This window comes from Cibotium barometz, chromosome 16, assembly GCF_041138505.1.
Source record: "Cibotium barometz isolate CiBa-2024 chromosome 16, ASM4113850v1, whole genome shotgun sequence".
NCBI classification, from domain to species: domain Eukaryota; kingdom Viridiplantae; phylum Streptophyta; class Polypodiopsida; order Cyatheales; family Cibotiaceae; genus Cibotium; species Cibotium barometz.
The window spans coordinates 3791107-3813476 of record NC_141061.1 but is presented as its reverse complement, the minus strand read 5'-3'; the positions used below and the strand labels follow the sequence as shown (position 1 = coordinate 3813476).

General features: G+C 45.4%; 1 protein-coding gene across 1 annotated transcript in view; it reads left to right on the top strand.

The window, feature by feature from the left end:
* Positions 1 to 8197: 8197 nt before the first annotated feature.
* Positions 8198 to 22370, top strand: part of LOC147630271 (uncharacterized) — a 149920-nt gene continuing 135747 nt past the window's right edge. Inside the window, exon 1 of the mRNA XM_086810116.1 lies at positions 8198 to 9465. Coding sequence (XP_086666242.1) covers positions 9008 to 9465 — 458 coding nt within the window. The 5' untranslated portion in view covers positions 8198 to 9007. The remainder of the gene's footprint in view (positions 9466 to 22370) is intronic.

The window sequence follows — 22370 nt, the reverse complement described above, 5'->3', positions numbered from 1 at the left end:
AGTCTTTGAATTTTTCATTTTTACCTCTGATCTTTACAATAACATAGTTAAACACTAACAAGTTATTGTTTCATCATATGTAACTCTCCTCTAAGTTGTATCTTATGAGACTTTGACACACTTTCAAACATGCTTGAGAGTGTCTCGCACATATCAGCCGATTCACAATCTTTAATGTGTGGAATTATTTGCTTGACTTACTACTCTCACCTTTTTCTCCTTTAATTGAGATGCTTTGATATCAATTTCATATTGTCATTGTAAACTTTGTTAAGTCTCATGAACTTGATCATCTCTTCCTTCGGCTTCTCTCCCACTATCTTCTAGTAGTTCTAGAGGCATGTTTGGCATTGTGTCAACTCCAGCAAGTACACTCATATGATTGAATGAATATTTTGATTTTGAATCTCCAAGCCTAACAGTTGTTCTTTTTTCGAGCTTTTGATGCAAGGCATAGGCGAGATTCGAACCCTTGCTCACATGAGCCACACACTAGCCATGATGTTCATTTGTACCTATTCCATGAAGACAAGGAACTAAGTCCCGATATAGAGGGTAACAGAAGTAAAAGGGTTCAAGAAGAAACTTATAGTGTGGATGAGAAGGCTACGATGAGGAATAAAGCTCGGAACCTTTAGAAAATTGTTGGAAAATGTCTGCTTCAAAAAGTAGGATGACCTACTTTTGTTTTACCTTTAAAAAATAGGTTGGATTTTAAAAAGAAAAACACTGCACAGTTTCCTTCACAGTTGAGTTTGACCGGTTTTATACCATACTGATATACTCGTCAATCTCGCAAGCATGCGAACAACCCCACAGAAGCACTGCCAATCCATCAGTCCAACAAAGCCCACACGATTGTGTATATCACACTCAAAAGATGCCAGGGCATAGGTGAGATTCGAACACTTACTCATAGGAGCCCACATGTTTCGCATGTGAGGATGACACAACAAGGGCTTGTGTTCTCGATGTTGGCTCCTCTTTGTTCGTCACACGGCGATGAGATCTTAGTGTTTAAGAATGACAACGATATAACTGCTACTGCTACTACGATCCAACAACAACTTCTATTTACGAGATGTACCATGGCTGGTACAAGGAGTATTTTTCTTGTGCTCACGTTGCTGCGCCCTGCCACTTTGTTCGACCATAGAGACAAGGAGTCTTTGTCTTACGCTCACGCTATTGAGCGCCCTATTTCTTAATTCGCCCACAGAGCTCTCCCATCACCCTTCTCCGACACTTAAAAAAACTCCTTTCCTAGCCTTACACTTATAAGGCTTATAAAGCTTTAAACAAAAAAGAAGATTAAAAGTTTTTTTTAAAACCTTATCATCCAAGTGATTAAAGCTTTTCAAAGCTTTTTTAAAAACCTTATCATCCAAGTGATTAAAGCTTTTCAAAGCTTTTTTAAAAACCTTATCATCCAAGTGATTAAAGCTCCCCAAGGCTCAGCTCGGCGAGAGGTTGTGATACTAATGCTAACCACCACTGCTCCCCAAGGCTCAGCTCGGCGAGAGGTTGTGATACTAATGCTAACCACCACTGCTATAGGGAGAGAACTACTTTACTGAAAATCTTTCCCTGATTACTTATGGTTGGCCAATGGCCCTTACATACATGGTTTAGCTTTTCTCAAAAAACTTAAAGCACACTTTTCTATTTTTACAATTGCTATCAAAAAACAAGCTAAGGGCTTGTTTCTATGCTCTACATTACTTAAGCTTGTTTTCTTTAACATAACACCAGATTCTTCAACAATGATTCTTCAACAATGTTGTCATGCATGATCAAGAGAGCCAAGATATGTGTACCTTGGACTCACATTTATAGACCCTATGTTCAGACTACCACACTGGCAGATTAGATACACTTCAAGAACCCCGCACTAAGTGTTGCCTGTTTAACACCTTACTGTGCCTAGCAACTATGTATGGAGTAACCGTTTAGGGACCAGGATTGGGGGAGGATGTCTGGAGGAGTATTGAGAGGCTTCAGGTGCTTATGTTATCATGCATGATCTCCCACAACCTTAACCTCTTACAAGACAGGAGATCAACTGGATCATCTAGTTGGATCTATGGCCTACACATACATACTTGGGTGTCATTATCAAAGATAGGGACAAAACGTGCAAGTTCTGTAGGGATTATTTTTTGAGACTCACTAAGGATGGATTCTTTGAGATCCTGAGGTACATGTAGATCCACATGTCACATGAATGCGAGGTTAGCTTAGAGTACTACCCTCCCACCACCTCTGAGTAGAGACTGAGAGAGTCGAGAACATCCCACGAGAGGAGCGAATATGCAGCGTATGCACCACAGGGGAGGTAGAGGACAAGGCTCACTACATGTTAGATGCCCAACATATTATGAGATATGAGGGAGATTGCCTCTTTCGGAGGGTTTCGGGTCACTAGCATGAGTGATGCAGTATAATAGATGGTATGCACCTGATAGAGCTCATACGACATATGGACAAAGTATTATACATATGTTGAGAGACAATGCTAGCCTATACAAGGTGTTGCAGATATTCATCACTGATTTCTTCATGGCACAAGCATCCACATCAGCCACCCATGCCGACACTATTGCATTGACATCAGCTCATACACACTGGCCATATTATTGTCCCAAAGGAGTCTTGAGTGGGAAGGCCTACTCCATCCTACCAGGCGCCCCCGACCCAAAGCATCGAGGATCTCCACGACACAAAGAAAGATTCCTCAATGACATGACATGTCCCCACCATAGCCACATCTTCCATATTATTCAAGGTTTCATAAGCCTTTGATCTTTAGCAGACATTAATAGATCTCTCTATCTCTTCTACGTGTAGCAACATTGGAGGATCCACGCTCTCTCTTTCTTTATGGTTTGTAGATGTTAATCTCTCTCTCTCTCTCTCTCTCTCTCTCTCTCTCTCTCTCTCTCTCTCTCTCTCTCTCCCTACTACGTGTAGCAACATTCGAGGATCCATGCTCTCTCTTTCTTTACGGTTTGTGAAAGAGTCTTAAGGGGGAGTTGTGTTATATATATATATATATATATATATATATATATATATATATATATATATATATGCATATTTGTCTTTGTCTTTCTCCTTCTCCATCTCTCCATCTCTTTATCTCTGTCTCTCTCTCTCTCTCTCTCTCTCTCTCGATTTTTTACTACTTTGCAAATGGCTAGTTTGGTATTGGAGCTCTGTTTGAGGGGAGAGGAGGCTATACAACATTGTTCTCTCTCAATTCTTTGTCGCTTGTAGATGTCTAGTTTGGCGTTAGAGGGGGTGGAAGGCTGGTAGGAGGGCTTTGTTGGGATGTGTTAAATTTGCAGCAATGTGATGAGCTATGGTGGATCAAATGCAAGAATCAACATCATTAACAAAGAGATTAGATGATGATTAAGATAAGATTAGTGAGCAATTAACTGATAGCTTAATGTAGGCATGGATAATCAAAAACCAGCAAATTCTCATTAGGCCAATGTCTCAATTTATAGAGTTTACATCCAAGCATCTAATCCCACTGATCTCTCCTTGATTCACTCCACCTCTTTTGCTTGATTCTCTCCACCTCTTCACTTTTCCCATAATATCTTCACACATCCTAAATCTTCTCATGCTACCCTTTATTCTCTCCCAATAGATACCTCTCACCTTTTCACAGCTTCTCACTCATTTACAGATTCTCTTTTAAACAGTCTCTTGCTAAGGGCTTGTTCCCACACACACCCTATTCACTTATATATTTCAACACCTCCCCTCAAGTCCATAATACTCAGCAATATAATCACTTATAAAAATCAAGATGGACTCTCGTTGAAGATCAGCAAGATCAACCAACAGATCCATAAAGAGAGCCATGGACTCATCCATTGAAGACCAGCAAGGTCAATCAACCAGATCCATGCCCGGTTTCAGAAAAACAACTCTTACTCCTTGTTCCAATATCTTCCTCGACGCACGCGTGGGTATCCTAGGCGACCCAGAGCCCGAGCACCGTATGGTCAGCACCCTCTAGGATCCTTCGCAGGTGACCTAGCGCTTCACTCATAGGCCGCTTCCTTGGTCCCTCATCCACCGTACCGGAAGCTCACCCTTGAAAAACGCGAGATGCCCTCATCTCACAAACTGGGGGTAATTTCGCAAGATGCACGAATATGAGACTGAGAGAATAATCCTAGCACACCTGGACCATATACCAAGTTTCCCTCTTACTTGGTAGCCCCACGACCAGTGCGTCAAGTCCCTAAACACATAGTCCTTGACACACACACTCTCTCTCTATGTGTCCAAGGCTACTACAAGTGCCGGTGACCTTGACTAAAGTGCTCACACATACATCTACCACATGGCCTACATCATTGGTGACTCAAAGGTGGTTTTACTCTGTTGGGGCAGGTTACATTGGGTTGTGGGGTTTCTCTCTCTCTCATAGGCAGAGTTCGGTCTTTTGGAAGACGTTAATAAAATCTTTCTTTCTTTCTCTCTCTCTCTCTCTCTCTCTCTCTCTCTCTCTCTCTCTCTCTCTCTCTCAGATGATCTGACTCCACTTCCTTAGGAGTCTCCATGAAGTTTGCCAATGTCGTTCCTTCTCCACTGGGTTTGCTGTAGCAGTATATTGCCATGTGTCCTAGCTTCCCACAATTGTGGGGCAAGTGAAGGTCCTTCCTCCTACTCTGCCTCTTCCTCGTCCTCATCCTCATGAGAATCCTCCTCGGGTGAAGAATGCTTTTTCCTCTCCAGCTATTGAGTCCAGCCATTTCTTCTGTTTGACCTTGGTCTCTTGCTCTACTATCTCATGCAGCTTCAATTCAGGTACATTCTTTAAGGTTGCTACAATGTTTTCATATTCACTTTTGTCCACACTCTTCCGAAGCACTGCTAGTGCCTCATCATCCTCTACCTTGTTGCCAATGGCTGCCAGTTTGCTTAATGCTTTTGTATTTATTCAAGTGTGTGATTAAAGGTTCACTTTCCTTCATATCAAGTTTGTAGAATTACATTAACAGATTTATCTTTGAATTTTTTGCTTGAGTGCCAAATAATTTATTGAGTTTATCCCATGCATCTTTTGCCCATTGTATCCCTGTTGAATGATTTCATCATTTAAACTGAGTGCGATGAGTCCTAATGCTTTCTCATTCCTGCTCTTCCACTCATTTTCCCCACTCACCTCTGGGCATTCGTCTCTTCCCTCAACTAGCCCCCATAGATTTTTCCTCATGAGCAAATACATGGTTTTTGTTTGTCATGTATAAAATTGCTCCCATTAAATTTGGCTCTCTTGTGCCGTGCTCATGATGATGTGAAGGGGGTCTTACCTCTTGATCCAATTTCAAGATTCAAGGGCAGTGTCTACCCTTTTACAACTCAATCTGGTGTTTAGGTATAGGGATTTGTATCAGATACCCAATGGTTAATTTGAACCCTCAATTGCACGAAAATACAGTGATTAGTGCTGATTAATCATTGATTAGTAAAATAATCCCTTGTTTTATGTGCAAAAAACAGAGTGTGCGGGGAGGCCAGATATGGGGCCTTAGAGTTCAAATGAGCTCAACTCTTTTCAAAGCCATCAATAGCAGTTAGTCTAGTAGAGGATTAAGCTATGAAACACAAGATTTAACCAAACATTGAATGCTTAATCTCTGTTCTACCAAAGTCACCTACTACAGATTTGATGTAGAGCTTGATTCCACTTCTCCTTGAGGAATTTCACAAATTTGACATCACCAGCATATAGAGCACCCTTGAAAACCCTTAGGGCTAGGAGGAATTAGACCAATTGTATCTGTGGAAGAGAAGATCTCAGTTTTGCTTTAGAAAAACGACGCCTGTAAATTCACGAAAATCTGCAGCTCTTGATGGTGGTTTGGCGATTCATCTTGATAGGCTGAAGCGTGGGCAGCTTGGCTAGGTGGGGCTAGAGGCTTGAAGCTTATTGTTAGGCCTGGGGGGAGATCAAGCCCCTCCACCAGCTAGGGATACAGAGGCTACTTGAAAAAGAGCTAAAATTTTGATTTTTTTTTCTAATCCTAATTAACTGAGTGATTTAGCAAGATAATAAGCTCATAAATTTGATGGATTCTAAGCTAGGCTCTGATACCATGTTAAATTTGTAGCAATGTGATGAGCTATTGTGGATCAAATGCAAGAATCAACATCATTAACAAAGAGATTAGATGATGATTAAGACGAGGTTAGTGAGCAATTAACTGATAGCTTAATGTAGGCATGGATAATCAAAAACCAGCAAATTCTCATTAGGCCAATGCCTCAATTTATAGAGTTTACATCCAAGCATCTAATCCCACTGATCTCTCCTTAATTCACTCCACCTCTTTTGCTTGATTCTCTCCTTAATTCACTCCACCTCTTTTGCTTGATTCTCTCCACCTCTTCACTTTTCCTAGAATATCTCCACACATCCTAAATCTTCTCATGCTATCCTTTATTCTCTCCCAGTAGATACCTCTCACCTTTTCATAGCTTCTCACTCATTTACAGATTCTCTTTTACAGCCTCTTGCTAAGGGCTTGTTGCCGCACACACCCTATTCACTTGTATATTTCAACAAGATGCATGGATATTGAGGAGGGAGGTCATGTGGATTCTTATGTTCCTTCTATGAAATCTACCTGAAGAACCTTAGGCACTTTAGCTCATACTCTTTACGTTAATTAATATTATATTAGGCACCTTAGTTCATATCCTTTGTGTTAATTAATTACCTTAGGCACCTTAGCTCATACCCTTTACATTAATTTATTAATGTCCGCATAACACCTACACAATTGAGTGAATTGTGCAAAATGTTTTTTTTGTCGCAATTAATTAATAAATAGAATGTTGGATTAAGGTTGCGAAGGCAGGTATGGAGTCAGCCACGTGTGTGCTTTCATGGTTGACATATGTGACAGCATGATTTTGGAATGTGAGGCATTTATGTCACATGGTCGAACACGTGAGTGGTCGTCCTCCTTCTTCAACATCATTTTCGTGCTGGGAGCTGGTGCTCCGGTCGTGGACGCTCCTCCACCACGGCACCCTCTTACTCTCACATACACATGCACACACTCTCAAATGTCGAAACTCTCTCTCTCTCTCTCTCTCTCTCACACACACACACACACACACACACACGTACACACATGCACATGTACTAATGCAAACACACACTTTTCCCCCCCACACTCTCACACATAGACTTCCATGTCTTTATCTCTCTTTCTGTTTCTCTCTCTCTCTCTCTCTCTCTCTTCTCACACACACACACACACACACATGCTCTCTCTCTTCTCACACACACTCTCCCACATATAGAAACTCTCTCTCTCTCTCTCTGTCTCTTACATACATTCATGCACACACACAAACACACTTCTTTCTCATGCCACGTGCACACACACATACACACACACACTCTCTCTCTCTCACACACACCCACCCACATGTAAATATATATTATCTATAATATTATGTTTTATTATATTTAGAGACGTATACCTATATATACACGTGCATTTATAAAATAAATAAATACATATAAACATATATTTTTAATTAATATTAAATTTTAATACATGGGGATGCATGATGAGGTGTGTTCACTCTTAAATAAGTGTACCTTATATACAATGTCTTTTGTCTTCTTTTTTACATACATATGTGTGTGATTGTGTGTGCACACACATATGTGTGATTGTGTAATGTCTTCACGCGTACATGTGTCGTGCAAGTGTCTTGATTGTGTATATGTGTTAGTGTGTATTTGTTGCGTGTGTACATGGTGTGTATGTTTTTATTTATGTGTATCCATAGCGAGTGTTTACATGTACATGTGTGTGAGCATGTGAATATACTCGTGTGTACATCTATGTGTGTGCACGTGCAGGTACATATGTGTGTATGTACTTGTGTATATGAGTGTATTTATGTGCTTGTGTGCATGTATACACATGTGTGTATGTGCAAGCTTCAGTATGTGTACAAGTGTGCATATCTCTATGTGTTGCACGTGTGTCCATACTTGCGAGTGTGTGCATATGTGTTTGTATGTGTGTGTGCATAAACATACATGTGTGTGCGTCGGCATACATATAAATCTATTTATATATACATGCTTGCATACCTATAGATACACATACATACATAATATATATACGTGTGTGTGTATGTATATTCTCTCTTACACATGCACATAATATAATATTAGAAGATATGTATGTGTGTGTGAGAAGGAGATGGGCAATTTGCTTTCTAATGTATTATGTATATATATATATCTATATATATAAGAAACTCATTCAATGAGATGGTGAGCCAGATAGATGAAGATAATAGCTAGGGCTTGAACAGAGAGAGCAACAGTAAAGCTAACAACAGTTAGGGTTTGAAAGTAAGGTTACATCAAGGGCAACAACAGTAAGCGCAAGAATACGGTCTTTTAACGTTGGGGTTCCAAAAGTAAGGGCATCAGTGAAGATGTAGCAGCAGAGGTTCGACAGGGTAGCAGGAAGAGCTTTAATTGTGATTAGGGTAACAACAAGAGTTTACAGTGATTAGGGCATCGATTTAACAATGATTAGGCAGCAGCAAAAGTTTCAGTACTGAAGTCAAAAGCAGGGTTTTGAATGATAAAAGCAACAGCAAGGCCTCAACAGTGAGGACAGGTAAAGTACAGAACAATGCCAAAATTCTTAAGGGTTCTCTGAGTTTTGGATGGGCACGAGTTGGCTCACAGTGGTGCAGTTAAGCTTCAATCCGGATAGTTATATATCTGTTTGCTTTTTGTCTGCGACCATCTGCCTGCACAGTGAGGAGATCGTGAACACTTTTTCAAGACCAGCAGATGCTTTTCTCGTCGCCAATTGTGACAAGCAGTGGCAGCAACAGCCGTCGCTTTTAAGAAGGCTAGTACAGCCCATAGACACAGGACAAGACAACATTTTATCATGCTTTTTGGCTTGGACCTGATGTGATTAAAACATTCATGGCATTGGGCAGAATGGCTCTCGAGCCCCCAGAAACATCAATGCAGGCTTGGGCTAGTAGATCTGATGAAGCTCGGGGTGGCACGCATATCTTTGATTTGCCGCTTGCACTTTTGAGTTCTATACTGTCTCGAATTTTGGACCCTGTAACTGCCACACATGTGGTATGCTCCTGCAGGCTGTTTAGGACGGTATCAAAGTCAGTTCCTTATTGTTTCAGGGTTTCATACTCAGAAATGGACAATGAAGTGGGGTCTGAGGATGCGACACAAAACAAGTATAGTTTGACAGCGATTGGGACGTGGACCAGAAGATTATTGTCTTCAGTAAGAAGTCAGATGCCCATGACGAAGGTCTTAGATCTATCAGGATGCTGGATAGTTGATGAAGATGTAGCTGCGGTCTTGGCAGATCTACGCTGTTTGAAGTGCCTCATCCTAGACGGGTGTCAAAAACTGTAAGGAAGTCCCTTTCATAATGCTTCTGTTATCTCAGTTTGAACTACATTTCTGGTTCGTTGCTGTCAAAAATTTTGAGCTTTAGGTGGCTTTTATCGCTTGTGGACTCTCGGGTTTTTTTTTTTTTTTTTTTCGGGGGGTGGGGGTGGGGAGGTGGATGACCTTTTTATTCAGGAGGATCATCTCACAATAGTCCAAGATTTTCAACATGTGAGTCCAATGAACAATTGCAATCAGGGGCATATATGGGGTTACTTCCTGAAATTGTTACTGGACACCAAGGGACTATTCATGTTCATATTACGTTGCCTTTTGAACCAAATCTATAAGTAGCTCGGAACCATTGAAGACACAGATTCTTCTACACATTCCCAACATGAGCTGACACGGCATATTCGCTCACAGAGGCAGAGTGTCTTTCTCGGCCAAAGAGCGTGACTCGAGCTTGAGAGAAGAGGCATCGTAACACATCACCGTGACGACGTCACATTGATAGAGATGCTGATGCTTGGGAGGACTCAAATCATGGTAAGAGGCTTAAAGAGTTCAAGTTAGGGGACAATGAGAACTTCAATGGCAGGATCAACACGACGAAAGCACTTGCTTTCATCCGGCAGTTTTGCTGCGAAGACTTCTCTCAGAAGTCAATGCTTCGCCATGTTGGTATGCATTTGAAAGACACGGCTAGTAATTGGTGGTTATCCAAGATCATGGATGGGAGTGTGGCCTGTTCTTGGAGAGATTTCAAAGAGCAATTCTATGGGAAGTTTTTTCCTCCCAACTTCGAGACGGTTGTATGGAAGGAATGGGATTTGGCTATCCCAGAATGATGGAGATTCAGTCTCTGCTTACGTAGCCAAATATTGGAGAATTCTTCTCAAAGTTACCCCTTTCATGCAGATTTCTGAGGAGGAGGAGAATTGGTAGTTTGAGTCAGGATCGCACTCCATTATTCAACAGAGTTCACAGGTATACCCAACAAAACCATTCAGCAACTTACCCACTCGGCAGTGGTAGCCGAGAGTTTACACATGAATTGGCCTTCGGATAGGTCATCTGTAGGACAACACAAAGGTAAATTCATGGTTGAATTGTAGGTGTGGCAGCAAGGATCACGTGGCTGCCAAAGGTCCAGAGAATATTATAGATGCCGCCTAGATACTAGTTGAAAGCTATGATTAGCTTTGTACTTATTTTCTATTGTTTCATAGCGGGAAGTCGATGGACCGGTTTTAGCATGTATCATTCCTTGGTGAATGAGCTTTTGGACTTGATTTTTGACATGTAAGATGATATATATCTGACAACATTTTGTCATGTAATAAAACTTTTATTGCCACCATGAATCACGTGATTGCTTGGTGTCACGTGCACACATGAACATGGCTAACTATCCAAGGCTGGAGGCAGCAGAACAGACTGTTTAGGGTTTAGACCAGCAAGAACCAAAGCGTCAGCAGGAGTTCTGTCGGCTGCAGTTCAGGACCACACGTGGGGGCAGCAGCATTTAATGCTGTTATTGCAGGTCAGTGGCTGGCTGACAGCGGTGGAACTGGCCGACTAGTTGATGGGCTGTCCGACTGGTGATTTTGGTGCTATTTAAGCAACCCAAGGCATAGATTGAGATTTATTCAGTCCTGCAGGGATTGAATCGCTAGAATAGGGTTAGAGGGCAGCCAAAGGCTTGCCAAGAATGTACACCTTCATCTTCTGTTTGTGTTTTGCATCAAGCATGTTCTAGAGGAACGGTGTTTAGGGCTGAAAGAAGACTCACAGAGCTTCTGCATGTGATGCTGGTATCAGAGCTCTTTAGGCTGGTTGTTCTGAGATAATTGTGGTGGCCATGTCCCACCCACCCTTACAGCATCGCGCATGGATGAAACCATCGCCCTTGTCTTGATCTTTTGGTGCTGTGGTAACCAGGCAACATTGTACCAGTATTAGGTTCAGCAACGCTAAACATTGATGGTGTCCCAAATGAAGGTGCAGAGTCCAAGGAGAGTAACACAAGACATGGAAGAAGTTCCTGTTAGAAGTCATCTCCTGTCTATTTGTATACACCAGGGCCTTTGTTGTGGGTGTGCCCGCCCTTATGAGGTGTTTTATCATTTTTCCACACTCCCCGTATTTTTTCCCTATTTTTTTCCATTTTTCCTAGTGGTGGGAGGGCTGCCAAATGATGCCAGGAGCACTCCAGTGCTGGCCGACTGGATGTTCATCAGTCGTGGGCTACAGGGCTGCTGGCCGACTGGTTTTCATCAGTCGTGGGCATTTGTATGCTGGCCGACTGCATTTATGCAGTCGTGGGACTTTTTCTTCAGTCGTGGGCACTCTTTCTGCTGGCCGACTGCCCTCTATGGGATGTATATATAGCCCCTTAGCCCCCACCACTTTCTCATTCAGTTTTTCCGGGATCTTGTGTATAGAGAAGAGTTTTCACACCTATCTCTCTGTGTTTCTTGTGTTGTTTATTTTCTGCAGTCTACTTGCTCTTGTCTACCCAAGTTTGGTTATCGTTTCGGCTGCATATTCTGACATGGTATCAGAGCCCTAGGCTCTAGACAGATCTTGGGCGTTTTCTGAGCAAGAGGGGGAGCAACAGGTTGCTAATTGGTGGACTGTTTCGGGCTGAACGGGAAGAGAAGGTGCAAGAGGAAGGCGGGCAAAGGTGCTGGACAGCCACTTGCAGATTTTCAGATTTTTTTTCCCCACCCACCCACCCTTTCAGGTTACTCTCCGCGATGGCAGATTTATTAGAGATGGCTGAGAAGCACGTGAAGATTCCGACTCTCCCCACGTTCCCAGTGGATCGTCAGTTGGACGGGTCCAATTACGGCATCTGGAAGGTCATGATGGAGTCAGTTCTGGAGTCATATGACCTTGTTGATTTTATTATCATAGGGGTGCCACGGTCGGAAGCTGAGGAAGGGGAGTTATTATCGACGAGGAAGGACCGAGAGGCACAGGCACACATGTGGGATCGTGTCAACGCCAGGGTCCGGTTGTTTATTTTCCTCAATTGCACACCACAAGTGATCAATCATGTGAAGCACATGACGCTGGCGAGAGGCATATGGGAGCACTTGGCTTCTTTGTATAACAGGGTGTCACCCATGAAACGGATATCCTTGGAAGTGCAGATGCGGGTTATGAACCCTGCAAAGTCTTCGACGATGCGGGAACACATCAACAAGCTGCAGGCCCTTCAGCAGGAAGTCCTTCAAGCTGGGAAAGAGATATCATCCGAAGATATGGCCATCACTTTACTTTCCCACTTGCCTGGTCAGCATTCTGCTTTCTATTCCTCGTTGATCACGAGTGGCAGGCTCAGCACCATTACTTGGGAGGAGCTTGTGCCAATAGTCTTGGACCAGGAGGAACGTTTCACGAACCCTCCTCACGGCGGAGGTTCGGAGGCCTTAACTGGCCAACGGTCGAAAGGCCGGAATTCCAACAAGGGCAAAGGGAAGGCTTCACCGGAGAAGTCTTCTGAGAAGAAGCCTGATCCAGAACGAGAGAAGCTGAAGGCCGAAAGATCTTGTAATGATTGTGGCGAGAAAGGCCACTACTGGAGGAAGTGCCCTAAGCGGACAGGGAAGAGTGCTGATTCCTCAGCCTCAGCTGCGAAGACTCCGGCATTTGTGCACTTAGAGATGGTGGACTCCGATGCTTCATCATCTTCGAGCGAGGAGGCAATTGGCTTCACCGCGAAGGATACCCGGGAATGGATTCTCGACAGTGGTGCTTCCAGGCACATGACTCCATCCCGTGACTTCTTTCTGGATCTGAAACGACAGTCAGGTCGTATCTTTATTGGCGATAACTCCACTATTCCAATACATAGTGAGGGCCGGATGGAGATTATTCCCGACGGCAAGGGGGGCAAGCATGCTTCCCGTGTTCTTTATGTCCCTGCTCTGGGTTTTCATCTTCTGTCAGTGCATGAGGTATGCAAGACTGGCTTTCGGGTGGAATTTGAGGAGCATTAAGTTGCTCTAAGAGACCGTGAGACAGGCAAAGTTGTTTGGGAAGGCGGTGTGGAGAATGGCATCTACAAGCTCTCTGCACTCTCCTCATTGACAGGCTCTCAAGTCGGATATTTGTGGCACTTTCGTTTTGGCCACTTAAATGTGGATGCTTTGCGGCGCGCCTTCCGGGACCACATGGTGGTTGGCTTGCCAGATGTTGGTAATAGGCAAGGACGCTGCAGTTCTTGCATACGTGGTAAGCAGCACAAGGAATTCTTTCCAAAGCAGGCTTCCAGGCGGGCTTCGAAACCATTGGAATTGATTCACACTGACTTGTGTGGACCACAGCAGATACCATCCTTGGGAGGATCTCTCTACTTCATGCTGCTTGTTGATGATTGTACCAGATTCACGTGGGTCTACTTTCTTTCCCAGAAGGACCAGGCTTTTGCTCGGTTCAAGGATTGGCACGTGATGGTGGAGAAAGAGTCTGGATTTCAGGTCAAGACTCTCAGGACTGACAAAGGAGGTGAATTCTCCTCGACTGTATTTTTCAGGTTTTGTGCAGATCATGGCATCAAAAGGGAATTGGCCAATACCGGATCGCCTTCGGAGAATGGAGTTGTTGAACGTAAGAACAGGACTGTGGTGGAGATGGCGAGGACCATGCTGGAGCATCGTGATCTTCCTCGTCCACTTTGGGGTGAGGCTGTGGCAACGGCTGTCCATACCATTAACCGCTCTCCGACGACTCCCATATGACTCCATTTGAGGCATATTTTGGCAGGAAACCCGATGTCTCGCACTTCCGTGTCTTTGGGAGTGACGCATATGTACATATTCCGAAGAAGCAGAGGGGGAAGCTTGACTCCAAGTCCCGCAAGCTGGTATTTGTGGGGTATAACTCTCTTTCCAAGGGATACAGGTTGTATGATCCAGAGAGGAACGAGATTGTTGTCAGCCGCGATGTGGTCTTTGACGAGCATGTTCCAGCATCCACTGTCGAGCAGCCGCCACTTCTTGGAGATCCAGAGGAGTCTGATGATGATTCCCAGTCTTTCATTCCAGTTGATCCACCTCAGTCTTCACATGAGGTTGAGCCCGCAGTTGGAGTTGAGCCCCCGCGACCACAGGAGGCTCCACGATCTGTTTGAGTACCTAGGTGGTTGTTAGACACCCTTCGGGAGTCAGGTGTCACGGAGTTACCCTTAGTGGACCACAGAGGACGGCCCTCGAAGATCACATCGAGTCCGAGATAAAAGCAACACGGCGGAGCTTCTTCAGGTGAACTATGCTTTGATGTCTCGTATCATGCCGGATAAAGAGCCCACTTCCGTAAAGGAAGCCCTTTCACAGGATACTTGGAGGAAAGCCATGCAGGTGGAACTTGATGCCATCGAGAAGAACAACACTTGGGAGTTGGTACCGAGGCCGTCGAAGCGGTCAGTCATTGGTGTCAAATGGGTCTTTAAGACCAAATACGCGTCTGATGGGTCAGTGGACAAACACAAAGCCAGGCTTGTGGCTAAAGGTTATGCCAGGCATCGACTACGAGGATACCTTTGCACCGACAGCGCGGATGTCCACGGTTCGGACCGTTCTTGCCCTTGCTTCTTCTCAGAGGTGGCCCGTGTACCAGATGGATGTAAAATTTGCATTCCTTAATGGTGACCTACAGGAGGAGGTGTACGTTGAGCAGCCTCTAGGCTTTATTGTTCCAGGATCGGAAGGGATGGTTTACAGGTTACGTAAGGCCTTGTATGGTCTTAAGCAGGCTCCCAGGGCTTGGAATCAGAAGATTGATTCCTTCTTTATTCGGACTGGATTTCAAAGATCGGTTGCAGATCCGAACTTGTATCTCTTTCGGGAACGCGGCATGGTCACACTCATCATCCTTTATGTGGATGATCTCATTCTCACCGGCGGTCATGTGGAGCACATTGGAGTGACGAAGGCTGCCTTGTCAAAGGAGTTTGAGATGACCGACTTAGGCTTACTCCACTTCTTCTTGGGATTGGATATCTGGCAGACCCAGAGGGGGTTTTTCGTCTCTCAGCAGCGGTATGTTCACGAGTTGCTAGAGGCCTTTGGGATGGAGAACTGCAAGCCTATTACTTCGCCAATGGACCCGAACACAAAGTTAACCGTTACAGATTCTTGTGAGCTAGTTGATGCCTCGCAGTACCGGAAGTTGGTTGGTTCATTGATCTGGTTGCTGAACACCAGATTGGACTCGAGCTTCTCCGTGGGCTGTTGAGCTCTTTTATGTAGACGCCATTGAAGACTCATTGGGACGTAGGATTGCGGATCTTGCGGTATCTGCAGAGTACGAAGGATCTGGGACTCTTTTACACAATAGGGAATGGAGTCAAGCTCCAAGGTTGGAGTGACTCAGATTGGGGAGGAGATCCAGACACGAGGAGATCTACTTCAGGATACAGTTTTACCCTCGGCTCAGGAGCAGTTTCTTGGAGCAGCAAGAGACAGCCTACTATTGCCCTTTCTTTGACAGAGGCAGAGTATCGGGCTGCTTGTGGTGCTGCTTGTGAGGTTGTATGGCTGCGGAGGTTGCTAGGCGAGATTGGGTTTCCACAGAGGGAGCCCACAGTCATCCAGTGCGATAACCAGAGTTGTATAGCTATTGCTCGGAACCCGGTTTTCCATGCCCGGACCAAGCATATAGAGATACAGTATCACTTTGTACGAGAGAAGATCTTGGCTGGTGACATCTTGCTACTTTATTGTTCGACGGAGGACAATGCGGCGGACCTCTTCACGAAGTCTCTACCTCAGGCTACGCTCAGGCGGCACTCCAGCTCCCTTGGGTTGGTTTCACAGCCAGGAGCTGAGAGGGGGTGTTAGAAGTCATCTCCTGTGTATTTGTATACACCAGGGCCTTTGTTGTGGGTGTGCCCGCCCTTATGAGGTGTTTTATCATTTTTCCACTCCCCGTATTTTTTCCCTATTTTTTCCCATTTTTCCTAGTGGTGGGAGGGCTGCCAGATGATGCCAGGAGCACTCCAGTGCTGGCCGACTGGATGTTCATCAGTCGTGGGCTACAGGGCTGCTGGCCGACTGGTTTTCATCAGTCGTGGGCATCTGTATGCTGGCCGACTGCATTTATGCAGTCGTGGGACTTTTTCTTCAGTCATGGGCACTCTTTCTGTTGGCCGACTGCCCTCTATGGGATGTATATATAGCCCCTCAGCCCCCACCACTTTCTCATTCAGTTTTTCCGGGATCTTGTGTATAGAGAAGAGTTTACACACCTCTCTCTCTGTGTTTCTTGTGTTGTTTATTTTCTGCAGTCTACTTGCTCTTGTCTACCCAAGTTTGGTTATCATTTCCGCTGCATATTCTGACAGTTCCAGGGGATTGGTTAGTGGTGTTCCACAAGACCGATGTGTGTGGTAGTCTTGTGAGTCGGATGCCACTTGGGGCATACCAAGAAAGGCTTCAGGCAATGGTTCCAAGGGAGGATGATCCTGTTAGAAGTCATCTCCTGTCGAGATTTATACACCAGGGCCTTTGTTTTGGGTGTGCCCGCCCTTATGAGGTGTTTTATCATTTTTCCTCACTCCCCGTATTTTTCCCCTATTTTTTCCCATTTTTCTGAGGCTTGGGAGGGCTGCCAGATGATGCCAGGAGCACCCCAGTGCTGGCCGACTTGATCTTCATCAATCGTGGGCTTCAGGGCTGCTGGCCGACTGTTTTTTATCAGTCGTGGGCATCATTATGCTGGCCGACTGCATTTATGCAGTCGTGGGTCTTTTTTATCAGTCGTGGGCACTCCTGATGCTGGCCGACTGCCCTCTAGGGAGGTATATATAGGATCCCAGCCCCCATACCTCATTTGTATCATTCCTCGGGATCTTCTTGTGTATATAGAGCAGAGTTACACGCCTACATCTCTCTCTCTCTTGTGCTGTTTTTCTGCCTGCGTTTTTGCTCTTGTGTTCCCAGATTTGGTCATCATCTCCGCTGCGTATTCTGACATGGTATCAGAGCCCTAGGCTCTAGATAGGTCTTGGGATTTGTGTGAGCAAGAGGGGGACTGTTTTTGTGGCTGATTGGTGGACTGTTTTGGGCTGATTGGGAAGAGGAGAAGCAAGAGGAAGGCGGGCTGATTTGCTGGACAGCCACTTGCAGGTTTTATTCCTTCTTTGTTCCCACCCACCCACCCTTTTCAGAGTACATCCCCGCTATGGCAGATCTGTTTGAGATAGCCGAGAGACATGTGAAGATCCCGACACTCCCCACGTTCCCGGTGGACCGTCAGTTGGATGGGAGCAACTACGGCATATGGAAGGTGATGATGGAATCCGTTTTGGAGTCTTACGACCTCGCCATTTCGTCGTTGTTGGTGTTCCACGGCCGGAAGTAGAGGAAGGGGAGTTACCGTCAATCCGGAAGGACTGGGAGGCCCAGACACAGATGTGGGATCGTGTCAACGCCAGGGTCCGTTCGTTTATTTTCCTCAATTGCACACCACAGGTAATCAATCATGTAAAGCACATGACGCTGGCCAGAGGTATATGGCAGCATTTGGCCTCACTTTACAACAGGGTATCGCCCATGAAGAGGATTTCCTTGGAAGTACAGATGCGGGTTATGAGCCCTACAAAGTCGTTGACGATGCGGGAGCATATTAACAAGCTGCAGGCTCTTCAGCAGGAAGTTCTTCAGGCTGGGAAGGAGATATCGTCAGAGGACATGGCCATCACGTTGCTGTCACATTTGCCCTCTTCGTACTCAGCATTCTACTCGTCGTTGATTACCAGTGGGCTCAGCACCATCACGTGGGAGGAGCTTGTGCCTATGGTCCTGGACCAAGAGGAACGATTCACGAACCCTCCTCAGGGTGGAGGTTCGGAGGCCTTTATTGGCCAACGGTCGAAAGGCCGTAACTCGGGCAAAGGGAAGGCTTCATCGGATAAGTCTTCTGAGAAGAAGTCCGACGCTGACCGCGAGAAACTGAAGGCAGAGAGGACCTGTAATGATTGTGGCGAGAAAGGCCACTACTGGAGGCAGTGTCCCAAGCGGAAGACCGAGAAGGGTGAAGACTCCTCAGTAGCAATCATGAAGACTCCGGCTTTTGTGCACCTGGAGGTGATGGACACCGGTGCTTCATTTTCTTCAGGCAGGGAGGAGATTGGAGGACTCTCCGCAACGGATACTCGGGAGTGGATTCTTGATAGTGGTGCTTCCAGGCACATGACTCCTTCCCGTTCCGGTTTACAGGATCTCTGCAGACTTTCTGGTCATATTCTTACTGGGGATACGTCCACCATCCCAGTTCACAGTGAGGGCAGGATGGAGATAGTTCCCGATGGCAGAGGGGGGAAGCGTTCCTCCCAGGTGTTGTATGTTCTGGCACTTGGTTTTCATCTGTTGTCAGTGCATCAGGTTTGCAAGACTGGCGTACGGGTGGAGTTTGATGAGCATTTTGTTGCTCTCCGGGACAAAGCAATAGGCCAAGTGGTTTGGGAAGGTGGAGTGGAGAATGGAGTTTACAGGCTTTCAGCACTCTCTCTCCCAGGTCCTCAGGTATGTGATGAGTGGCAGTCTGGTAATGGCCACTTGTGTGTGGATACGCTGCAGGTGCAGGCTTTTCGAGACCAGGTGGTGGATATTTTGCCCGTAGATGGCAGCAGTTGGCCGGAACTTTCCAGTACTGATGTTGGTAGTTCTTGTGTTCGTGAGTCAGAGGAAGCTGAACAGGTCACTTATGCTCTGATGTCTCGTCGTGTTCGAGACATAGAACTTCTAGTAGTTGAGGATGTTCTTTCCACGGGGACCTTTTGGAAAGCCAGGCAGGTAGCAGGTGATTACTTGCAGAAGGAGGTGGTTTCTCCAGGCTTTGTGGTTCCGGATTTAGAGGGGGTGGGTGACAGGTTTCATATGGTTTCCAGGACTTGTTTGTGCACCGTAACAGGTGGTGATCCTTGTGAGCAGTGTGATGTCTCTATGACTCAGAAGCTGTATGGTTCATTGATCTGGTTGATGGACACCAGATTGGACGGGAGCTTCCTGATGAGGCGGTTGAGCTCATGGTTGCAGATGTCTCTTTGGGAGGCAGGGTTGCGTTTCGTGTGGTTTCTGCGGCATGCGAAGGATCATGGACTCTTGTACACAGGAGGGGGATTGTTGGATGGAGTCCGACTCCACGGTTGGAGTGACTCGGTTTGGGGAGGAGATCCGGACACGAGGAGATCTACTTATTGCCCAGGAGCAGTTTTATGGAGCAGGAGGAGGTTACATTGTAGGTTTGGGCTTCCACTGGAGGAACCCATGGTCATCCAGAGGCACTTTGTTCGTGAACAGATTGTTGCTGATGACATCTTGCTAGAGTTCTGTTCGACGGAGGACAGTACGGTGGACCTCTTCACGAAGTCGCTCTCTCAGGATTTGCTCAGGCGGCACCCCAGCTCCCAGTGGTTGGTTACACAGCCAGGAGCTGAGAGGGGGTGTTAGAAGTCATCTCCTGTCTAGATTTATACACCAGGGCCTTTGTTGTGGGTGTGCCCGCCCTTATGAGGTGTTTTATCATTTTTCCTCACTCCCCGTATTTTTCCCCGTATTTTTCCCCTATTTTTTCCCATTTTTCTGAGGCTTGGGAGATCTGCCAGATGATGCCAGGAGCACCCCAGTGCTCGCTGACTTGATCTTCATCAGTCGTGGGCTTCAGGGCTGCTGGCCGACTGTTTTTTATCAGTCGTGGGCATCATTATGCTGGCCGACTGCATTTATGCAGTCGTGGGTCTTTTTTATCAGTCGTGGGCACTCCTGATGCTGGCCGACTGCCCTCTAGGGAGGTATATATAGGACCCCAGCCCCCATACCTCATTTGTATGATTCCTCGGGATCTTCTTGTGTATATAGAGCAGAGTTACACGCCTACATCTCTCTCTCTCTTGTGCTATTTTTCTGCTTGCGTTTTTGCTCGTGTTCCTAGATTTGGTCATCATCTCCGCTGCGTATTCTGACAGATCCTCCAAGGGCTGGAGTGAGAGTACCAAACTCAATACCCAGGAAAAGAAGACCAAAGAAAGTATTCAGGGATAGGGCAAGAAGGCAAGGGGACAAAGTGGAGTCAAAGACAAGGCGGAGTTTTAGTAGAAGTGCTTCCAGGAACAGATGGATGACAAGTGTGGGAATCTATGAGGAGACAAGGGGATGATGACAGTCATCCAAGGTCAAGGTTGGAATCCCGTTATCAAGTTTAGTAGGAGGGGATGTTATGTGCACACATGTACATGGCTAACTATCCAAGGCTGGACGCAACGGAACAGAGTGTTTAGGGTTTAGACAAGCACCTAGGAACCAAAGGCGTCAGCAGGAGTTATGTCAGCTACAGTTTAGGACTGCACGTGTGGGGACAACAACATTTAATGCTGGTATTGTAGGTCGGTAGCAGTGGAACTGGCTGACAGGTGATTTTGGTGCTATTTAAGCAACCCAAGGCATAGATTGATATTTATTCCATCCTCTAGGGGGCTAGCTATCCAAGGCTGGAGGCACTAGAACAGTCTGTTTAGGGTTTAGACCAGCACCCAAGAACCAAAGGTGTCAGCAAGAGTTCTATCGGCTGCAGTTCAGGACCACACGTGTAGGGACAACAACATTTAATGCTATTATTGCAGGTCGGTAGTTGGCCAATATCAATGGACGTGGCCGAGTAGTTGATGGGCTGGCCGACTGGTGATTTTGGTGCTATTTAAGCAACCCAAGGCATAGATTGAGATTTATTCAGTCCTTAGGGATTGGATCACTAGAATAGGGTTAGACTAGGTGTTTTCTACCTTTTCTAGGGCAGCCTAAGGCTTGCCAAGAGTGTACACCTTTTTGTACTCTCTCTCTCTCTTCTCTCCATCTTCTATTTGCATTTTGCATCAAGCATGTTCTAGGAAAGGTGTTTAGGGCTGAAAGAAGACTCCCAAAGCTCCCACATGTGACATTTGGAGCATCAATCTTGGTTGAGAAAAGTGTGTATACAGTTTATCTTCATGATGGACATTGCGGATAATGCTTTATGGTCAAATGCAAGCATTCTTTAAGGCATGTGAGAAGAACATAGACATGATGTATGCTTATGAGATGATCATTAGGAAGAGAGTGAATATGTGTAGAGTTGCCATTATGGTCAAATGCAAGCATTCTTTAAGGCATGTGAGAAGAACATGGACAGGATGTATGCTTATAAGATGATCATTAGGAAGAGAGTGAATATGTGTAGAGTTGCCATCATGACGCTCCTCCATAGGTTTGGAAGAAAACTTTATCATGTTGATGGCCAGATAACGTGAGCTTTGGCCCTTGGGAAAGCTTGTGAGAGCAAAAGGACGAAAGAACCTGATGTGCGAGAGATGAGAGCAAATCAACACAGCATGAAATGGATGAATGAATATATGTATAATAGTGAATGTAATCCAGTACAAGAGGGCCTCTATATGGTAAGTGGGTGAAGAGGAACAAGATGAAGTATTTGGCATTAGGTAGGTTTGGATGTTCTCTTCGTCTTTTGTAGAGTCTTTTGAGTTTGGGCTCGTATTGGATCAATGCTACAATGCAAGGGGTTTTCACATGCATGCGCTATTATGGACCTTTTTGAAGACCTAAACAGGGTTAGGGTTAGGGTTTACAGAAAGAAAACAAGCATAGAAAATCAGCAGGGAGTGAACACGACTGATGTTGATATCTCAATGAATGAAAAATGTGAAGTACAAGCCACATGATAGTGACCCCTAAAGGATAAGTGTTCACATGACCGGCCATAAATGTGCCGGGTGGACCAAAACACTTATAAACTGCATATAAGTGAAAATGAACTAAACTGGGGGAAAAAACCTCCACTAACTGAAGTAAAAAGTGCCCCAGTAACCTACTGATGATCACTAGCACTCCTCTGGGTGCATACACAGCATAAAACCCAACAA